At 46.0% G+C, this 17,507-nt stretch overlaps 1 protein-coding gene across 1 annotated transcript; it reads right to left on the bottom strand.

The window, feature by feature from the left end:
- Positions 1 to 4,760: 4,760 nt before the first annotated feature.
- LOC132472529 (lysophosphatidylcholine acyltransferase 2-like) lies at positions 4,761 to 17,205 on the bottom strand. Its single transcript, XM_060072195.1, has 14 exons — positions 16,913 to 17,205; positions 16,338 to 16,480; positions 14,702 to 14,919; positions 14,229 to 14,341; positions 13,494 to 13,554; positions 12,392 to 12,450; positions 12,088 to 12,122; positions 11,668 to 11,722; positions 11,494 to 11,576; positions 10,365 to 10,490; positions 9,525 to 9,678; positions 8,948 to 9,046; positions 7,431 to 7,572; positions 4,761 to 6,855 (listed from the first exon to the last, which is right to left on the bottom strand). The coding sequence occupies exons 1-14, from the start codon at positions 17,021 to 17,023 to the stop codon at positions 6,659 to 6,661; spliced, it is 1,596 nt and encodes a 531-aa protein (XP_059928178.1). The 5' UTR covers positions 17,024 to 17,205; the 3' UTR covers positions 4,761 to 6,658.
- Positions 17,206 to 17,507: the final 302 nt, after the last annotated feature.

Below are 17,507 nucleotides of genomic sequence, written 5' to 3'. Positions count from 1 at the left end.
ACAGAATTGAAGGGTGTCATTTTCACTCCATATTCGCTATTTAGCTTGAAAAAGTACCCCAAAAAAAGAAAGAAAGCAACCGAATAGTTGTGAATTATGTGGAAATGATGAGACTAGCGGCAGGCTGTCGTCATTCAGAGTCCCCCTGGGCGGGTGTGAAACCATATCAATCAAATGTGTGTGTCTTGATCTGATAATGGATCGGATTAAGCCCAAAGTGGAATTACAATGTCAGAGAAATTGGCGTGTTCAAACAGTCGTAAATGGCATTGACCCAGACGGGTCCCTCTTCAGTTCAGCTCTCTGCTGGGATCTCTCAGGGGAAGACATGATATGAATATGAAAGCCCTTCAGATCCAATCTGCATGGATCCCTTCTGCTCCACAGAAAGGAGAGGACAAAAAGGCCCCCGGCTTTGCCCCCGACCTCAATATGACCCAGTGTGGATTGTTACACAGGAACGCTTTACCTTCTTAAAATCATACCCCTCAAACAGACATCTGGAAGAGAATCATCCATGGGCACGCAAGCACACACACACACACACATGCACACACACACACACACACCACACACACACACACACACACACACACACATGCACACACACACACACACACACACACACACACACACACACACACACACACACACACACACACACACACACAGACACACACACACACACACACACACACACACACACACAGACAAATGCACACACACACCCACACCCACCACACTACCGCACACACAGAATTACTCATAAACACACACACGCACGCACACACATGTAACACTTTACACACACAGACACAAACACACACACACACACACACTCACACACACACACACACACACACACACACACACACACACACACACACACACACACACACACACACACACACACACATACACACACACACACCAGCACACACACACACATGCAGATAAATGCACGCACACACACCAACACCCACCACATACCCGCACACACACACACCACATAACCGCACACATACATCAACTTCGCATATACAAATACACACACACACACAACCACACATGCACACCACACATATAACACCATACACACATAAAGACATACCTGAACACACATAAACGTATTCAATACCCCCACACAAACACACATACACACACCACACGCCCGCACAATCACATCAAATGATCATATCAGAATCAGAATCAGAATCTCTTTATTGTCATTGCACAAAGTGCAACGAAATTGGGGAAGAGGCTCAAAAAGGCTGTTACACACATAAAGTCCTCATACACACACACAGACACACACGTCCCAAAGACGTGAGAGCAGCGATAACAATGAGGAGAAAACAAAGGTCTGTGTGCAAACGGTAGCGGCTGAGGGCTGACGTGAGGCTGCTCGCTGGAGGAGCCGTACCCTTGTGCAGACCCTCACTGTTCCCCCAAACCATCACACAGGAAACCCAGCACAATCACATTCCACCAGGAATAAAACAAAACCAGAGAGAATCAACAAGGTGTCTTCTGGTGTGACGAGGAAGCGGGAACAATGAGATTACGGAGCCGCCCTGAACTCGGTCTAGGCACCGGGATCCACCCTGGAGGAGACCAGGGGTGCATCCACAGTCTGCCAGTGGAGGTGTGTGTGAGGGAGCGCGAGAGAGAGAGAGAGAGAGAGAGAGAGAGAGAGAGAGAGAGAGAGAGAGAGAGAGAGAGAGAGAGAGAGAGAGATGGATTGTGTGTATGTGTGTGTGTGTGTGTGTGTGTGTGTGTGTGTGTGTGTGTGTGTGTGTGTGTGTGTGTGTGTGTGTGTGTGTGTGTGTGTGTGTGTGTGTGTGTGTGTGTGTGTGTGTGTGTGTGTGTGTTATGTCTAATTGGGGTTCTGAGGAGTGAAAGAGATATGTCCAGTATCGGCAATAAATCCCATAGCAGGCTCCAGGTTTGGCCTGGTGTGATGCATACCCCTAACAGTTTATTCAGGAACTCTGTTCAGGTCATTAATCTACGAGCTACAACACGGCCTTCATGTCTCACTTCGAATGGCCTTACTCATCAGGTGTTCAGGAAAGCACTACAGGGCCACCAACTGATGTTATTCAATCCAAAACATGAACTTTATTTCAGGTGGAAATTAAATCTTCCCCTTATGCTGTGTTCTAGGCTCATTCACTCGAATTAAGTCGTATCAAAATTCAATATTTAAATTGCACAACGATCTCACAGGTGTTATCTTTATTTTGGTAACAGGGTTACATATTACAGCCCTTGCAGTTGTGGAGATATGCTCTATTTACTTTGGGTTTGTTATTTTCCGAAAGAAACTCAAAAATATGCCTGGTGATATTATTAGTGTTGTAGAAGCTATGTTTACATTGAATACTACTGACCTCAGTACGGTGCATCTTACTTTCCTCCCTGACCCACCACCGGTAGTTACAGACCTCCTATCTGAACAAGGTGGCTTTCACCACGGGTAAACATGTATTTTGCGACTACATGCTTAACGGTGAGATGTTGTGTTAGTTAGTATTGTGTGTTGAGCTATTAAAGAAAATGTCTAAAGGAAAAGCCAAAGGTCAAAGCATGAACGTTCAGCGTGTCTTTCACTTTCGGAGCGCTATTCAGAACACATGCTCATCATGTTTGGGTTAGCGCAGCTCGCTCTGAAATGGAAGCAGTTGATCAGAGCATCAATTAGAAGCACCGGCTGTCGGGGCTGACCTTTACCTCCTGACTCCACCGTGAGTCCCGCTATCCGATTAACACACTCACACAGATACACACTCACACACACATCCAGGCACAAAAACGTATGCATGCACACGCACACGCACACAAGGACTCACCCATGCATTAGGTGCACACGCTCACACACACAAATAAAACACAAATGCGCACACACAACGACTTGCACAAGCACAAATGTGTACCCACACACACACACACACACACACACAAACACACACACATTTGTCTGAGGTCCGTGCATGGTCCTGCTCAGCCATGGACGCTGCTCGCTGGTTCTCTCGCTCTTTGGACCTGTGGAGAGAAAATGTGATTAGGGATCGTATCGCCCACAATCCTCAGAGACAGGATCACCCCCAGGCAGGACGCAATGGATACAGCAAGACAGAGGAGGAGGCGAGAGAGAGATAGTGTAGAGAGAGGGAGGGAGGGAGAGAGCGAGCGAGTGAGAGAGAGAGAGAGTGGGAGAGAGAGGGAGGGAGAGAGAGAGAGATAGAGAGAGAGAGCGAGAGAGAGAGAGAGAGAGGGAGAGAGAGAGAGAGAGAGAGAGAGAGAGAGAGAGAGAGAGGGAGAGAGAGAGAGAGAGAGAGAGAGCGAGAGAGAGAGAGAGAGAGAGAGAGAGAGAGATAGAGAGAGAGAGGGAAAGGAGAGAGAGATAGAGAGCGATAGAGAGAGACGGGAAGTGAGAGAGAGAGAGAGTGGGAGAGAGAGAGAGAGAGAGAGAGGGAAAGAGAGAGAGAGGTATAGCAAGATTGGGATATGGGAGAGAGAGAGAGAGAGAGAGAGAGAGAGAGGGAGACACATCAGACAGACAGACAGACAGACAGACAGACAGACAGACAGACAGACAGACAGAGAGAGAGAGAGAGAGAGAGGGAAACACATCAGACAGACAGACAGACAGACAGACAGAAAGACAGACAGACAGACAGACAGACAGACAGACAGGTAGGGGCAGCGGAGGAGAGACAGATCTGCGGTGGGTGAGCGAGGATAAACAAGGGCTGCCGCGGCGGTGTGGCCCTAATTGATTCTTTGCCATCTCATCAATTGTGATTAACATTAAAGCGGGCCCCGCACGTTGTTAAAGGTTAAAACAAATTGAAGGTGGACATTACAGCTGGTAATAGCTGTCTAACAGCAGGCTTTTAATGAAGCGCCCCAGTCTGCATCATTCATCTGGAGGACCGGCAGCCCGCGTACTGTAGCTGTGTGTGCGTGTGTGTATGTGTGTGTGTGTGTGTGTGTGTGTTTGTATGTGTGTGGTTGCGTGTTTGTGTATGTGTGTTTGTGTATGTATGTGTATATGCGTGTGTGTATGCATGTTTGTGTATGTGTTGGGGGACGCGTGTGTGTACTTTTTAGACTTTGGTGCGAGTTCATGCACTCAGACTTCATGGCAGTTGCTGGGTCAACGACCAGCTAAACACAAGATGATGGATGCAGAGTAAGTAGTAGGCCTGTTCACCTTGCATCGGGACATTGAATCATAACAAAGGGTTTCCAATGATGATTCCAATGATGCCAGTTATGATAATGAGCACATTCCAACTCAACTGATATATGCGTCCAAAATAGTTCGACATATCTAAAAGTAATTCCAAAGTTAATATTTTATATGTTTCAAGCTTGATTCTGTATGATTCAGTGTGATAGAAAACCAGATGCACATATAGCTATAACATAGAATTCTAAATATAACATAAACAACCCTTACCCCATACAATATCAGTGGTTTTATGAAGGCCTTTAAGAGCAATGATTACATCATGCTTTTATTACCGAAGGATGGTTAGTTGTTGAACTGTAATTCTTACATATCTATATCATGCAAGACTTTGTGTGATAATGAATAATCACACCACATTCCAATACTTTGATGAAAAGGAGAGATATCTGGGGGTATTTTATAGGGAGTGGAAAGTGGGGAGTAAAACTGGGAGAAGTATGAAAATATGTTTGCAGTGAAATTTGTTTTCCGAACAAAACAAAATAATAGAGACCAGGACTTTGACAAAGAGCATTTTATTGCGGTTAGAAAAACTACAAAAAAAAACGACATTGGCCCGACAGTTATCTTAGGGGTCCTCTTTAAGTGTGTTACAGATACAAATGACCTGCTAAACTCTAATTTACACAGGAGTGTGAAAATTCCACGATCGATCTTTTCTTACCGGCAAGAAATAGATCAGGGACATGAGAGGATGCATGGGCATCAACCAATGCTCATATATACAAATGTTCGACAACTATGATCCACGCACAAACATATGCACTCAGACACAGATGACTGGCGACACCTGGTGGCGGTTTACAGAACTGAAGATGGAGGGGGCTTTCATTTATGCATACATTTCAAGCCTCATTAAAACCAATTACAAACTCGCCCAAACTCCTGTAACAAGTTTCCCCCTGCGGTGACACATACACAAGAGGAGAGAGCTAAAAATGGTCTGCTTGTTTTTCATTGCAGAAAGCAAACTTTTGCTGTGTTAACAAAAAAATAAAAGAATCACATAATTGCCTTGCAACCCGCTAAATTAATAGCAATGCTGCGAGTTAATCTAAAACCAGAGCCCCGTGGAACATGCAAAACAAGCAGCTCTGCCTTTTTGCTCACAAATTGCCCTATTTTCAGACGCTGTTCTGCGTTTGTAGCTGTAAAGCCAGCGCGCACTTCTGCTGCCTCAGCGAATAACTCCTCGGTAGAAATGCAAATAGAAACACATGCAAAACAAAACCTTTAGCTAATTATACAGCCGTCTAACAAGGTCTGTCTCCCTGAGCACGGGAAGAGGAACGAAGCGCAGAGTTCACAGCGTGTGCGCTCTCTCCCTCTGCAGATGTAGCATTAACAAGGTCCCCAGCGGGGCTGTGCCTGATTGGCTATACCTTAATAAAGCACATGCTAATTAATCCGCTGCTTAAAAAGAAGAGGATGCTTACATACATACAAATATTTGGCAATGTTTTTTTTGTTTTATTTGTCTCTCTCGGTTATCTACACAGGATTGTAGCGTCCACCAAGCTTTAGCGGTGAATGTCATAGATGCAAACCAACGACAGTGGCTGAAGTGGTATATTAATATGTAAATATATGAACAGTATATATTATGTATACGTAGATATATATTGTGCTGGTGAAGTTTAAAAAGAAAAGATGGACTTGAACAGGGAAGATGTGGAGATGGACTCATTGTGACCGACACGTAACGTGAGGTGTAGTGCACTAGACACATCGCTGTGTGAACACACACACACACACACACACACACACACACACACACACGCACACACGCACACACACACACACACACACACACACACACACACACACACACACACACACACACACCCTCAGGACACCCCTAGCCTGAATGTAGCATGATAGCATGAATACATGCTATCATGATAGCATGAATACATGCTATCATCATCATTATTATTATTATTGTGTCACCTCTACCACCCTCTCCCCATTGAAGTGGTGTTCTCTTAGTGAGGGAGAAATAAAAACCCCACGAGGAGCCCTATGGAGAGCTGCTCGTTGGGCAGTGGCTCGGACTAATCTCTCAAAGGCACTACAAAAACAAATGAGGATACAGAGACTCTCGCTCTGGAAACACTTAAGAAAGAGCAGCGCGTGACATCCCCCCAGGATGTGCGAGCGACCGTCCACTTGGCCTCTTTGTGTTCACACCATCCCAGTCGTCCCGAAACGTTTTTACAAAAGCTAAAATGTCAAGAATGAATTAGTGCAAAGGGACCGGTTTGGTGTGTGTGTGTTTGGGTGTGTGTGTGTGGGGGGGGTATGTGCGTCTGTGCGTGTAAATGTGCATGTCTGCGTGTGACTCGTCGGTGAGCGATGTCACGCGTTGGGTTCTCCAGAGTCCCAGAGTTTCCGAGCTCAGTCGTCCTTCTTGTCCGAGGCGCTGTCGGAGCCCTGGTCGGCCGGGCCGGGCCCCTGGAGGAGGGCCTCCTCCAGGGGCCACTCGGGCCCCTCGTCCCCGGAGACCTTCAGGGCCTGGTAGCGCTGCAGCTCCAGGTAGGTGGTGAACAGCTTGGCGTACTCCGGGTGTGTCAGGGCGAACGCCTCGAACTCCGCTGGCAGGGACACAAACACGATGTTGTGGTAAATGGACTGCATTTATACAGCGCTTTACTGACCAGTGACCCCTAAAAGCGCTTTACACTAATGCAAACATTCACCCATTTGTGCACATATGAACACGGTTAACCATGCAAACCGACAGCCAGCTCGTCTGGTACTTTTTTTATTTTACTCTAAATCTAATTAAACAGCCTTAGTGAGAGACTAAACTGAGAGAGAGACTAGACTGTATTAAGAACCCATTAGATAAACCGTTCTCACTTTAGTTACGACCGTACTTTACATCAACCAAGACTCCAGATATAGCCTCCTATTGTCTTACAGAATTATAATCCCGGCCCAGCTCTCTTTACCCTAAACCTCTCATCCGTACTGTATAACATACAAACAAGGTTTTAAATCATACACAACTACTGACTGAGTCTATGATACAAACATCAAATGAAACCCAGAATGGCCACAATCTCATCTCCGATGGCCGGCATCCGTCAGCCCGGAGCGGGATGGAGGATCCTCCACCCGATCTGATAAGCGGACCCCACCCGGCCAGAAGCAGGCCTGCACTGACCGAACGTGATGAATCCCGAGGCGTCGGCGTCGATCTCTTTGAAGAGCTTTGTCATGTTCAGGTCGGACACGCCCAGCGCCGAACGCAGCAGCGCTGAGAACTCCAGCCGCGTGATTCGCTGGTCCTCGTCCGTGTCGAACAGCTGGGATTGGAGGAGGACAAGGAGGAAGGGAAGGGTGTTGGGATTATAAAGCATGGAGGGGGGTCCTATGTCACACTGCTCACAGACACAGAGGGGGAGAGAGAGAGAGGCAGAGAGAGAGAAGGGCAGAGAGGGGAGAGAGATAGAGAGGGAGAGATAGAGAAAGAGAGAGAAAGAGAGAGAGAGAGAGAGAGAGAGAGAGAGAGAGAGAGAGAGAGAGAGAGAGGGAGAGAGATAGAGAGGGAGAGAGAGAGAGAGAGATAGAGAGGGAGAGAGATAGAGAGAGAGAGAGAGAGAGAGAGAGAGAGAGAGAGAGAGAGAGAGAGAGAGAGAGAGAGAGAGAGAGAGGGAGAGAGATAGAGAGAGAGAGGGGAGAGAGGAGAGAGAGAGAGAGGGAGAGAGAGAGGAGAGAGAGAGAGGAGAGAGAGAGAGAGAGAGAGAGAGAGAGAGAGAGAGAGAGAGAGAGAGAGAGACAGAGAGGGAGAGAGATATAGAGGGAGAGAGAGAGAGAGAGAGAGAGAGAGAGAGAGAGAGAGAGAGAGAGATGACAGAGATGAGTGGAAATGGAATGTGTGTGTGGAATGGGGGATAAGAGAGAGAGAGAGAGAGAGAGAGAGAGAGAGAGAGAGAGAGAGAGAGCATTTCTTTTGAATAGTGTAGAGACTACTTAAATTAATGACATCACCAGAAAACAAACAGCGGAAGAATCATGAAAAATTACAAACAAACAAGTGAATCCAACACTGTTCCTTGGGTCTAAACTGATGAAAAGGCTCAGAGTGACGTGGCCGGTGTCGGAGTATGCAAACAAAGACAGGAGCACATTGTTGACGTGACCTTATAGCTGGAGTCTGAGAATGCTTTCCCTGTTCCTCTGGACTGGGTTAGCATACGCCGCGGCGCTGTTCCAGCACTCACAATCACATCTGTTACTTTCATTTGAGAGTCAGTCTCTTGAGTGTTAAAATAACACTTTACTGTGGTCAGATATTAAGACCAACGCCATTATAACCAAGTAGAATTTAAATTGAGATATGGATTTCTCAATTGTACTTCTAAATTAAAATAAAATGGCTGAAAGAATTTTTTTTCTGTCTGTTGTTTTCCTCTCAAAATGGGAGAATATCCTGCTTGAGTTATAACAACCAAATAATTTATCACCACATTATTTCACTTGGTAAATATAAAGTTTGTGAGATGCAAATTTCTTGCCCGGACACGCAGAGGGAAACACACACACACATACACACACACACACACACACATACACACACACACACACACACACACGGACATGCACACACAGAGACACACACACACACAGGGACACACACACAGGTCTATCTACTCAGTCCATGAAGAGGGTCCAGCTCACCTTGAAGGCCATGCGGAGAACGTCCTCCGTGTTGGCCGGGCGGCAGAGCATGGTCACGCCGATGACGTACTCCCTGAAGTCGATGGTGCCGTCGCCGTCCTGCACAGGGTCAAAGGTCAACACAAGCTATGAGCTGAGCGAGAGAGAGAAAGGGGGAAAGGGAGAGAGACACTTACAGAGATACAGAGACATGGTGAGGCATGTGGGTGGATGTGCTGTTGTTTATACTGTCTGTCTGTAAAAGGTCAAGGGGTAGGAGTACTCGAACGCTCACATCGATCACACAAAAAAAAGTGTTTGCTTATTTAACAGCAATTCTGCTTGCAATACTGCAAAGTTACCCAAAAAACATACCCTTCATTTTTTGTGTACAACAATTGTTTTGTGGAGAAGCCAAACTGCAGTAAAATAAGCCTCTACCATCCATATCATGATACATATTTGGATGTGCAGATGGCAAAGTTGAAGTCTGTATCTTCATACGCAAAAAATATGTACACACACACACACACACACACACACACACACACACACACACACACACACACACACCCTCCCAGCCTCTTCGGCTCCTCACCCGGTCAAACAGAGCGAACAGCTCCTCCAGCGCCGGGGTGATGGGCAGCTTTAGGAAGCGGGCGAACTCCTGGATGGAGATGCGGCCCCCTTTACAGGAGCTGGCCATGACGGCGAAGCCCTCCAGCTCCTTCTGCACGTTCTCCCACTTCAGGCTGCAGGGGGAAGAGGACAGGCTCAGAGACAGGCACCCATGGGAAACAGGCACCCATAGGATACACACATCCATACGACGCATGCACCCATAGGACGCGTGCACCCATAGGACGCGTGCACCCATAGGACGCGTGCACCCATAGGACACGTGCACCCATAGGACACGTGCACCCATAGGACACGTGCACCCATAGGACACGTGCACCCATAGGACAGGTGCACCCAAAGGACACATGCACCCATAGGACACGTGCACCCATAGGAAACATGCACCCATAGGACACGTGCACCCATAGGACACGTGCACCCATAGGAAACGTGCACCCATAGGACACATGCACCCATAGGACACATGCACCCATAGGAACTGTGCACACATAGGACGTGTGCAATCATAGGACACATGTACCCATAGGACACGTGCACCAATAGGACACATGCACCCATATGACATCTGCACCCACTACTGCTGAGATGCTGTTTTTGTGTACATGGTGAAAATGATTTTGATGTTTGTTGAAATTCTGTTTCCATCCCGACATCAATCAAAAAATGTAATGTTCTGATAAATAAAAATAATCTAATATGCTATCTGTCGCTGTCGCAGGCCTGTAATAGCAACGTCCAAATCATGTCTTTCTGCACGAACATTACGTGAAGCATAACAAAAGAGGGGTGTCTTTACTTGAGCTTGCGGCTGATCTTGGTGAACTCCACCAGGCCGGCCTCCATGGGCAGAGTCAGCTCCCCGGCGGAGATCATCAGCCGGCAGTCCTCATACGTGTGGTCGGTGACCGGGACGCCCAGGGCCCTGTGACACAACACTGGACATGAACTCTACATACGACAACACTGGACATGAACTCTACATACGACCACAATGGACATGAACTCTACATACGACAACACTGGACATGAACTCTGCATACGACAACATACATACGACAACACTGGACATAAACTCTACATACGACAACACTGGACATGAACACTACATACGACAACACTGGACATGAACACTACATACGACAACACTGGACATGAACTCTACATACGACAACACTGGACATGAACTCTACAAACGACAACACTGGACATGAACTCTACATACGACAACACTGGACATGAACACTACATGATACGACAACACTGGACATTTACATTTAGCAGAAGCTTTAATCCAAAGCAACTCCCAATAAGTCCATTTGTCAGAAGACGTTGTACGGTCAACCCCTTCCCAATATACAACCAAGATCGCTAGGATAAGATGCTACACCATTTTAAGTAAAAAGACGTGCAACCGACAATAAGTGTGTAAGAGGGGTGTGGAGTGGGTAGGACATGAACCCTTCATACGTGGGGTCTGTCTTCCGTCCAGGGGAGTTCATATGTATGAAGGTTATACATGTGTGGGTGGTCACTTGACATGTGTGTAGGCGGAACAAATCAAGAGTCGTGTATTGAAGATTGAATGTTTTCGTACAGAACGGCGATACAAGGTGCTTGATAAGTGAAACAATGCTGGAGGAATAAGAATTTAGATTTAAGGAACGGAGCAACAACATTTTACACACTTGGTTCTAAACTCATGAGGACAGTTTGAATGTATATCTCTAGATCTGGTTTCTCATTAACTTAATTTAGAAAGAAAAAGATTATATTTTCCCCCTAAATCGCTCTGTATAATATATTTTAGAACCATCTCCATGTCCTCTATCAGAGACATGCAGCATAGTTCAATCATGTGCACACAGATAATACTTTTTTAAAGCATATATTTCCCAACATGTGAAGAATTTGAACCCATCACTCACTCGGCCATCACTCTGCGCACTGTGCTGGCAAACAGGGGCGCACTCTTTTTCTCTTCCTCTGTGGGGATCTGGGGAGGAAGGAACTACCACCACACCGGGAACAAAGGTCAGTCTGGAAGAATGCAGGTTAGTTAATGAATAGAAAAAAAGAGGCTGTGAAACATGTAGGTGTACCTCGATCTCCACGGTGGTGTACAACTGACACAGCGTCAGAAGAAGCAAGGTCTTCCTGAAACATAAAATAGGCAATAGTTAATCATTTAACTCCCATCGAAAACCTTTATGTGTACACATTCAGAATTTCAAGAGTTAAATGATTAACTATATACTCAATCCAAGCATGCAGTTTGTTAATAATCACAAAACAATACAATCATGGCTTTCTACTGCCTACTTCCATGTAACTTTCCCCTCTCACTATAAAGGAGAACAGGCATGAGGAAGTAAAGGCTTTCGTTTCCACACAACACTCGAGTTGCATTAGAGAAACATTCAATGAATTAAAATGTAACTGATGAGAAGGCCTAACAGGGTGAGGAGAACGATTATTGTGACTTTGTCACAATAAACGCTCCTTGCCGGTGTGAGACTTACGAGCTGAAGCCTTGCCAAGTCCAGGTCACCGTGTCCTAGCAGAGGGAGGAAAAGAGTCACTTATTACTTAGGGGGGGGCATCGGTAGAGGACGTGTGAGAGAACACACAAACATTATCATACGTCAGCCTATGATAATCAGCCTACGACAATACACTGCATAAAGTCAGAGGTATGTTGAACGCAGCTTAGCACGTAGGTCTTAAGTCAAGTCATGCTCAGACTCCTTCTACTGCTAGAGATCTAATGCGTGTGCAGGTTTGGTCATCAATATAACATGAGGGCTGAAACTAAACAAGACTCACCAGCTTATTGGGGTATCTCATGATCACAGGCTGCACAGGGACCCCAGGGATGAAGGCCCCTACAGGGGGGGGGGGGGGGGAGAGGAGAGAGACATACACACCACCACACAATGATGCACAATCAACACACCAGCCCAGCTCAGTCGCATCCTTTATCTTTATGCATTTCCAAACATTTCCACATAAGCCACAGATATTTCTATCTGTGTGTTTGCTTTAACAATGTGCAGCTCACCAGGTCACAGAACAAATCATGTGTGCGGCTCACAGCTACACGGTTCTAAGAGCTGGCTCAAAAAAGAGCCATTGTGTCTCCAGACCACATTAGTGGCCTTTTGCCTACATGTGTTGCGGATTTGCATGAGGCTGACTCCTGCTCCGATAGGATACAAGGTTTATGGGTACTAGAGTAAATAGAGAAGGGGTTTCACGGTCACAGAGATAGATAGATTACATGTCTAATGTGCATGTCGTTTGCCTTTTCTGTATAGTCACTTCTTGTGTGGAACTATACTGTCTTTGTGAACTCTGGCGAAACCAACAGTGAAACTGATGCCGTTCATTACCTAACTATAGAGTCACATGAAAAGTCAAAAGGTTTGTTCGGTGTGACTCAAAACTAGCCTGGCTAACGCCAGACCTCATCTCAATCTACATTGAGATGAGGTCTGGGAACCACACATTCATTTTCTCGTATTTGAGGCGTGGTTTACGATTGCCCGGAGCCGTTTATTGGGCGCTACGAATGTCTATCATGAGGCTGTACGTAGCTCATAGCCAATCGTATCAATTATACCAGGTGACGTATTTAGAGCGACAAAAATCTGAGGAAGAAGACGATGGGTGTGTCGCATAGACGTCGTCATCGTCTTGCCGTTCCTCCCCGTTCTGTGATCGGTTCCCTATCTCAGGCGAAAATTTGATCCATGGAATCCAGGCTGCCTAGCAGCGCAAAATGAAATCGCTCGCAAGGCAGCATGGGTATACCCAGGCTAACTCAAAACTTGAGAAATGTAAAAGAAAGGAAATGCTATAATAGTATTGCACTAACTTTGATCAGAATATAAATACATATTTTTCATTAAAGTAGAATGAAACATACCCAGTTTAAAGGTGATGAGGCAAGAGCGATTTGTGCAGGTTCCTTCTGGAAATATCAGAACCTTTAGATAAGGAAGAATAACATTATTAATGGTTAAAATAACCAAGCAAGCACAGCATGTTAGGATAACAGTATTCCAATCAAATACTATTATGGATTAACCGTACATGCAAAAACCTACTAACAAATGATCAGATAACTGATGTGCTCATCGCTTTACTTATTAATAAATTGTGACGCCGTCCTTGTAATAAGCAAATATTTAAAATACTATAGACCACTTTTTTCCTTTCACATTTCAGAGAGTGAAAATGATTCAGTGTAATCAGTAGGCTGTGTTGAGTGTTCTCACGCCCAGGCAAGGTTAGGCAAGCACGAAAGGACCGAATGTTATCGGTGTTGATGAACAATATCAAATAAGGAAGAGGTGCTTGTGCTGCTGCTAGAGGATAGAGGCCACCGACCACATCCTGTGTTTCACAGAGCTTCCTTAAATCTTCACAGCTCACCCATCTTCCGCAAACCACTGCTTCCTAAGCACACAAACTAGGCATTATGGATCTTTGCTGTGATTGAATGATGACTTTACTAGTACATTGGTGACTTTATATTCCTGGTATATACTTGGACTTCGAACCTGAAGTATTTAAGCACATGAGATGTGCTTTAATACTGTGTGTGTGTGCGTTCGTGCATGCATGTATGTGTGTGTGTGCCTGCGTGTGTGTGACAGACCTGGGGCCAGACACCTTCTGACTTGGCCCTCTTCTCGATCTCTCGGATGGTGTTCTTCCTGGAATCAGTGCGCTCTCTGGATACCAGGACCGGCTGGAGACAACGCACACACCCTACGTCAGGAAGCACACACACACACAGAGACACACACACACACACAGACACACACACACACACATACACGCACACACACATACGCACGAGTCAGACTGGTTAGGTCATTCATTCATGCTGAAGGGCTCTAACACATACTATTTCCTTATTTGGACATTATTAGTCGACAAGAAAGAAGAAGCTCTCACAATGATGACATATTAATACATAACACACACACAAACAGACGCACGCACACACACACACACACACACACACATGCATTCACACACACTCGCACACACACGCACACACACACACACCACCCACGCACACAAACACCAAATGTAATAACAGCGGAGGCGCTGAGAATGTCTCACGGCCAAAGATGGGCGTGGCCAGGTTCTCCACGCGGGACACGGTGGAGGGCAGGCCGGCCACGATGCAGACGATCCCGTCGAAGAAGGTGGAGTGGGGGGCCACGGCCAGGATGGGGGCCTCCCGGCTGCTCACCTGCTTCCCCTTCACCACCACCCGGAAGCCCATGGCGAAGTAGTAGGCCCGGCCCAGCGGAGCCATCACCCGGCGGCACATGAACCTGGGGACGGGGGCGGAGAGATGTCAGGCATACGTCTGGATAGAAATATTATATAGATACACCGCAGTGGTGCAACGAGCTCCCTGCCGAGGTCAGGCCCGCGTAGTCGCTCACCAGCTTACGCTAAAGGCTCAAGACTCACTACTTCAGAGGTCACCTGGACTCCGCAGAGCCTCCCCCAACACACGTATTGTACGTTGTACGTCCTGGCACTTAAAAGTAGTACTTAGCATTGTGCAGCGTCTTATCCTAGCTATCTCTGTTGTGCACGGGGAATGGGTTAACCTAACAAGTGTTGGTACTTGTTACTTGGATCTATGAACATCCTTACTGTACCAACAGTGATGTATTGTTTCTCTTTCTTCCGACAAATGTACTTCGCTTTGGATAAAAGCGTTTGTTAAATGCCCTATGTAAACGATAATGTGAATATAGTGGAAAGGCTTCTCACGTCTGCTTAATAGTAAAAAGTAATGCAATATGCAAAAAAAGGCAGAGCTGACGGCGAGGTATATCTGCATAACATAACAAAAAAAACGACGACATGATACTAATAATAGTATTGTTTGTAGAGCACAGTGCTTCCCAAGGTGAGGACATGACATTGAGCAGTGCTTGGACGACCACAGGAGGAGACTGATTAGATGTACAAACAATGTGTTTTTTATTCATGTAGAAAAAGAGGTGGTCATCATGCACAGTGTTTCACAGTGGGGTTGGTAATTGGAAGTAGAGTTAGACCTCTAAGTCATCAGACAATTGAGAACATCAGAAACGCCTCCTTGAGCAAGTCCAAGACTCTTAACAAACACCGAAGCAATAAAGGACTGAAGTGTCGCAACATGACTGTAATCCCCCCTGAGTTTCTGTTATGAAGGGAGCGTAACACTGGGTTAAGTGTTAACCAACATGCATTGGTTAGAAATGTATGGTGTTGTACAACCTAGCATAGTGGTGTCTTATGCGAAATGATTAGGTCATAAACATGATTATGATTCCATAACGTTGGAATGAATGATTCAATATTTTTTTCATGAGAGACCGATTTCTGTGCTGTCGATGACTGACCTTCTGCGCCGTGTGTATACGTTTCTGCTTTATGATCCTTACAGTACTGAAGTACGCTTATAGGGAAGATAATATATAGCATTGTGTAGCATCTTATCCTAGCTATCTTTGTTGTATATGGGGAATGGGTTAACCTACCAATTGTTGGTGCTTGGCACTTGGTTATATGGACATCCTTACTGCACAGACAGAGATATATTGTTGTTTCTCTTTCTTCTGACAAATGTACCTAGTTTTGTACCTAGTGTACCTAGCTTTGGATAAAAACGGCCGGTAAACACCATAAATGCAAATGTTAATGTCTGAGACAGTTGGCTCCCCTGCATGGCTGTGTTTACATCCCGGTTTACCTTCTCCAGCCCGTCATGGGCTCCACCGAGCCTTTCAGGGGGTGCTTGAAGGTGGTGATCACGGCCACGGGCCAGGTGATCATCAGCACCAAGGACAGGAGGATCCCTCGGATAGGCACCAGGAAGATACCAAGGAGGACACACTGAAACGAGAACACAAACACATACATAAATACAAAGACACAAAAACATATACACACAAACACATAAACATACAGAGACACAAACACACACACACACACACACACGCAAGGAGAACTGGCTAGAACCGACACCTCTCAAGCGTCTGATAATCCACATCGCCTTGAGGTTTACGGAAACCAAACAATGGTTGCTCTTGTTTGCACTGCACGCATTACTAGACGTTTGAACACGGAATTCCACCTCGGTTAAAGTAGCAGCGGGGCTGCACGGCCCTGGGCTGCAGAGAAGCATACCTGCGTTATAACATCAACAAAAGAGCCGCACACAGGATAGCCCCATGTGGAGCCTTGACGCGTATTTATGGGTTAAATACAAGCATGGTGTTATTGCAACATATTTGCACGACTAATTCGGTTGAACAACATACTCACTTTTATTATATCGGCCTTGCTCAATTTCGTCTCCTGCACGAATGGATTAATGACGGCGGGCAGAAGCAGCGATTGCTGCCTCGGGAGAGCGAATATTCTCTGCGGCGGCATTCTGGCGGCTGACGGATTAAAACGCGTGAAGTCGACCCCACGTACGGGCGATTTGATGCTCTTTCTGCAGGTTACTTCCTCGATAGGAGCCCTGCTTACTCATGTTTTAGGTCTTCGGTGCGTAATGCAGTCGCGCCCGGCCCAGGACTGGCACGACCTCGGTGCGTATGGTGGTCGGGTTAGGCCACGCCCACCATCTGGGCTCGGGTCCGAGACTCCTTTCTGTACATTTATATGGTTTCGAGTTTAATGAGGGCAGTTTACACGCTGGGTGATTAAAAATTGGAAATTAAAAAATAAACTCGAATATAAAAAAAAATTGTCTCATATATTCATATCCATACGAGACAGTTGCATTTAAACCAATGATCAGTTTGTCTTCCTTTGTCTTTTCCCCCTCTTATGTATTTTATTATCAAAGCATATTTTAATTTGTATAGTAGTACAAATATGAAGGCTAGCCACAGGAGCGAGTGATTAATGA

The sequence above is a fragment of the Gadus macrocephalus genome, chromosome 14, assembly GCF_031168955.1.
Source record: "Gadus macrocephalus chromosome 14, ASM3116895v1".
In the NCBI taxonomy this organism is placed as follows: domain Eukaryota; kingdom Metazoa; phylum Chordata; class Actinopteri; order Gadiformes; family Gadidae; genus Gadus; species Gadus macrocephalus.
This window is presented reverse-complemented; position numbering and strand designations above follow the sequence as displayed.

What these genes read in the sequence shown, in the direction of transcription:
- LOC132472529 (XM_060072195.1), bottom strand. Translation starts at nt 17,023, where the DNA reads ATGCCGCCGCAGAGAATATTCGCTCTCCCGAGGCAGCAATCGCTGCTT. An exon ending in CCCATGACGGGCTGGAGAAG is followed by an intron (nt 14,920 to 16,337) that starts GTAAACCGGGAT and finishes CCCCGTCCCCAG; the next exon opens with GTTCATGTGCCGCCGGGTGA. An exon ending in ACACCACCGTGGAGATCGAG is followed by an intron (nt 11,577 to 11,667) that starts GTACACCTACAT and finishes GTGTGGTGGTAG; the next exon opens with TTCCTTCCTCCCCAGATCCC.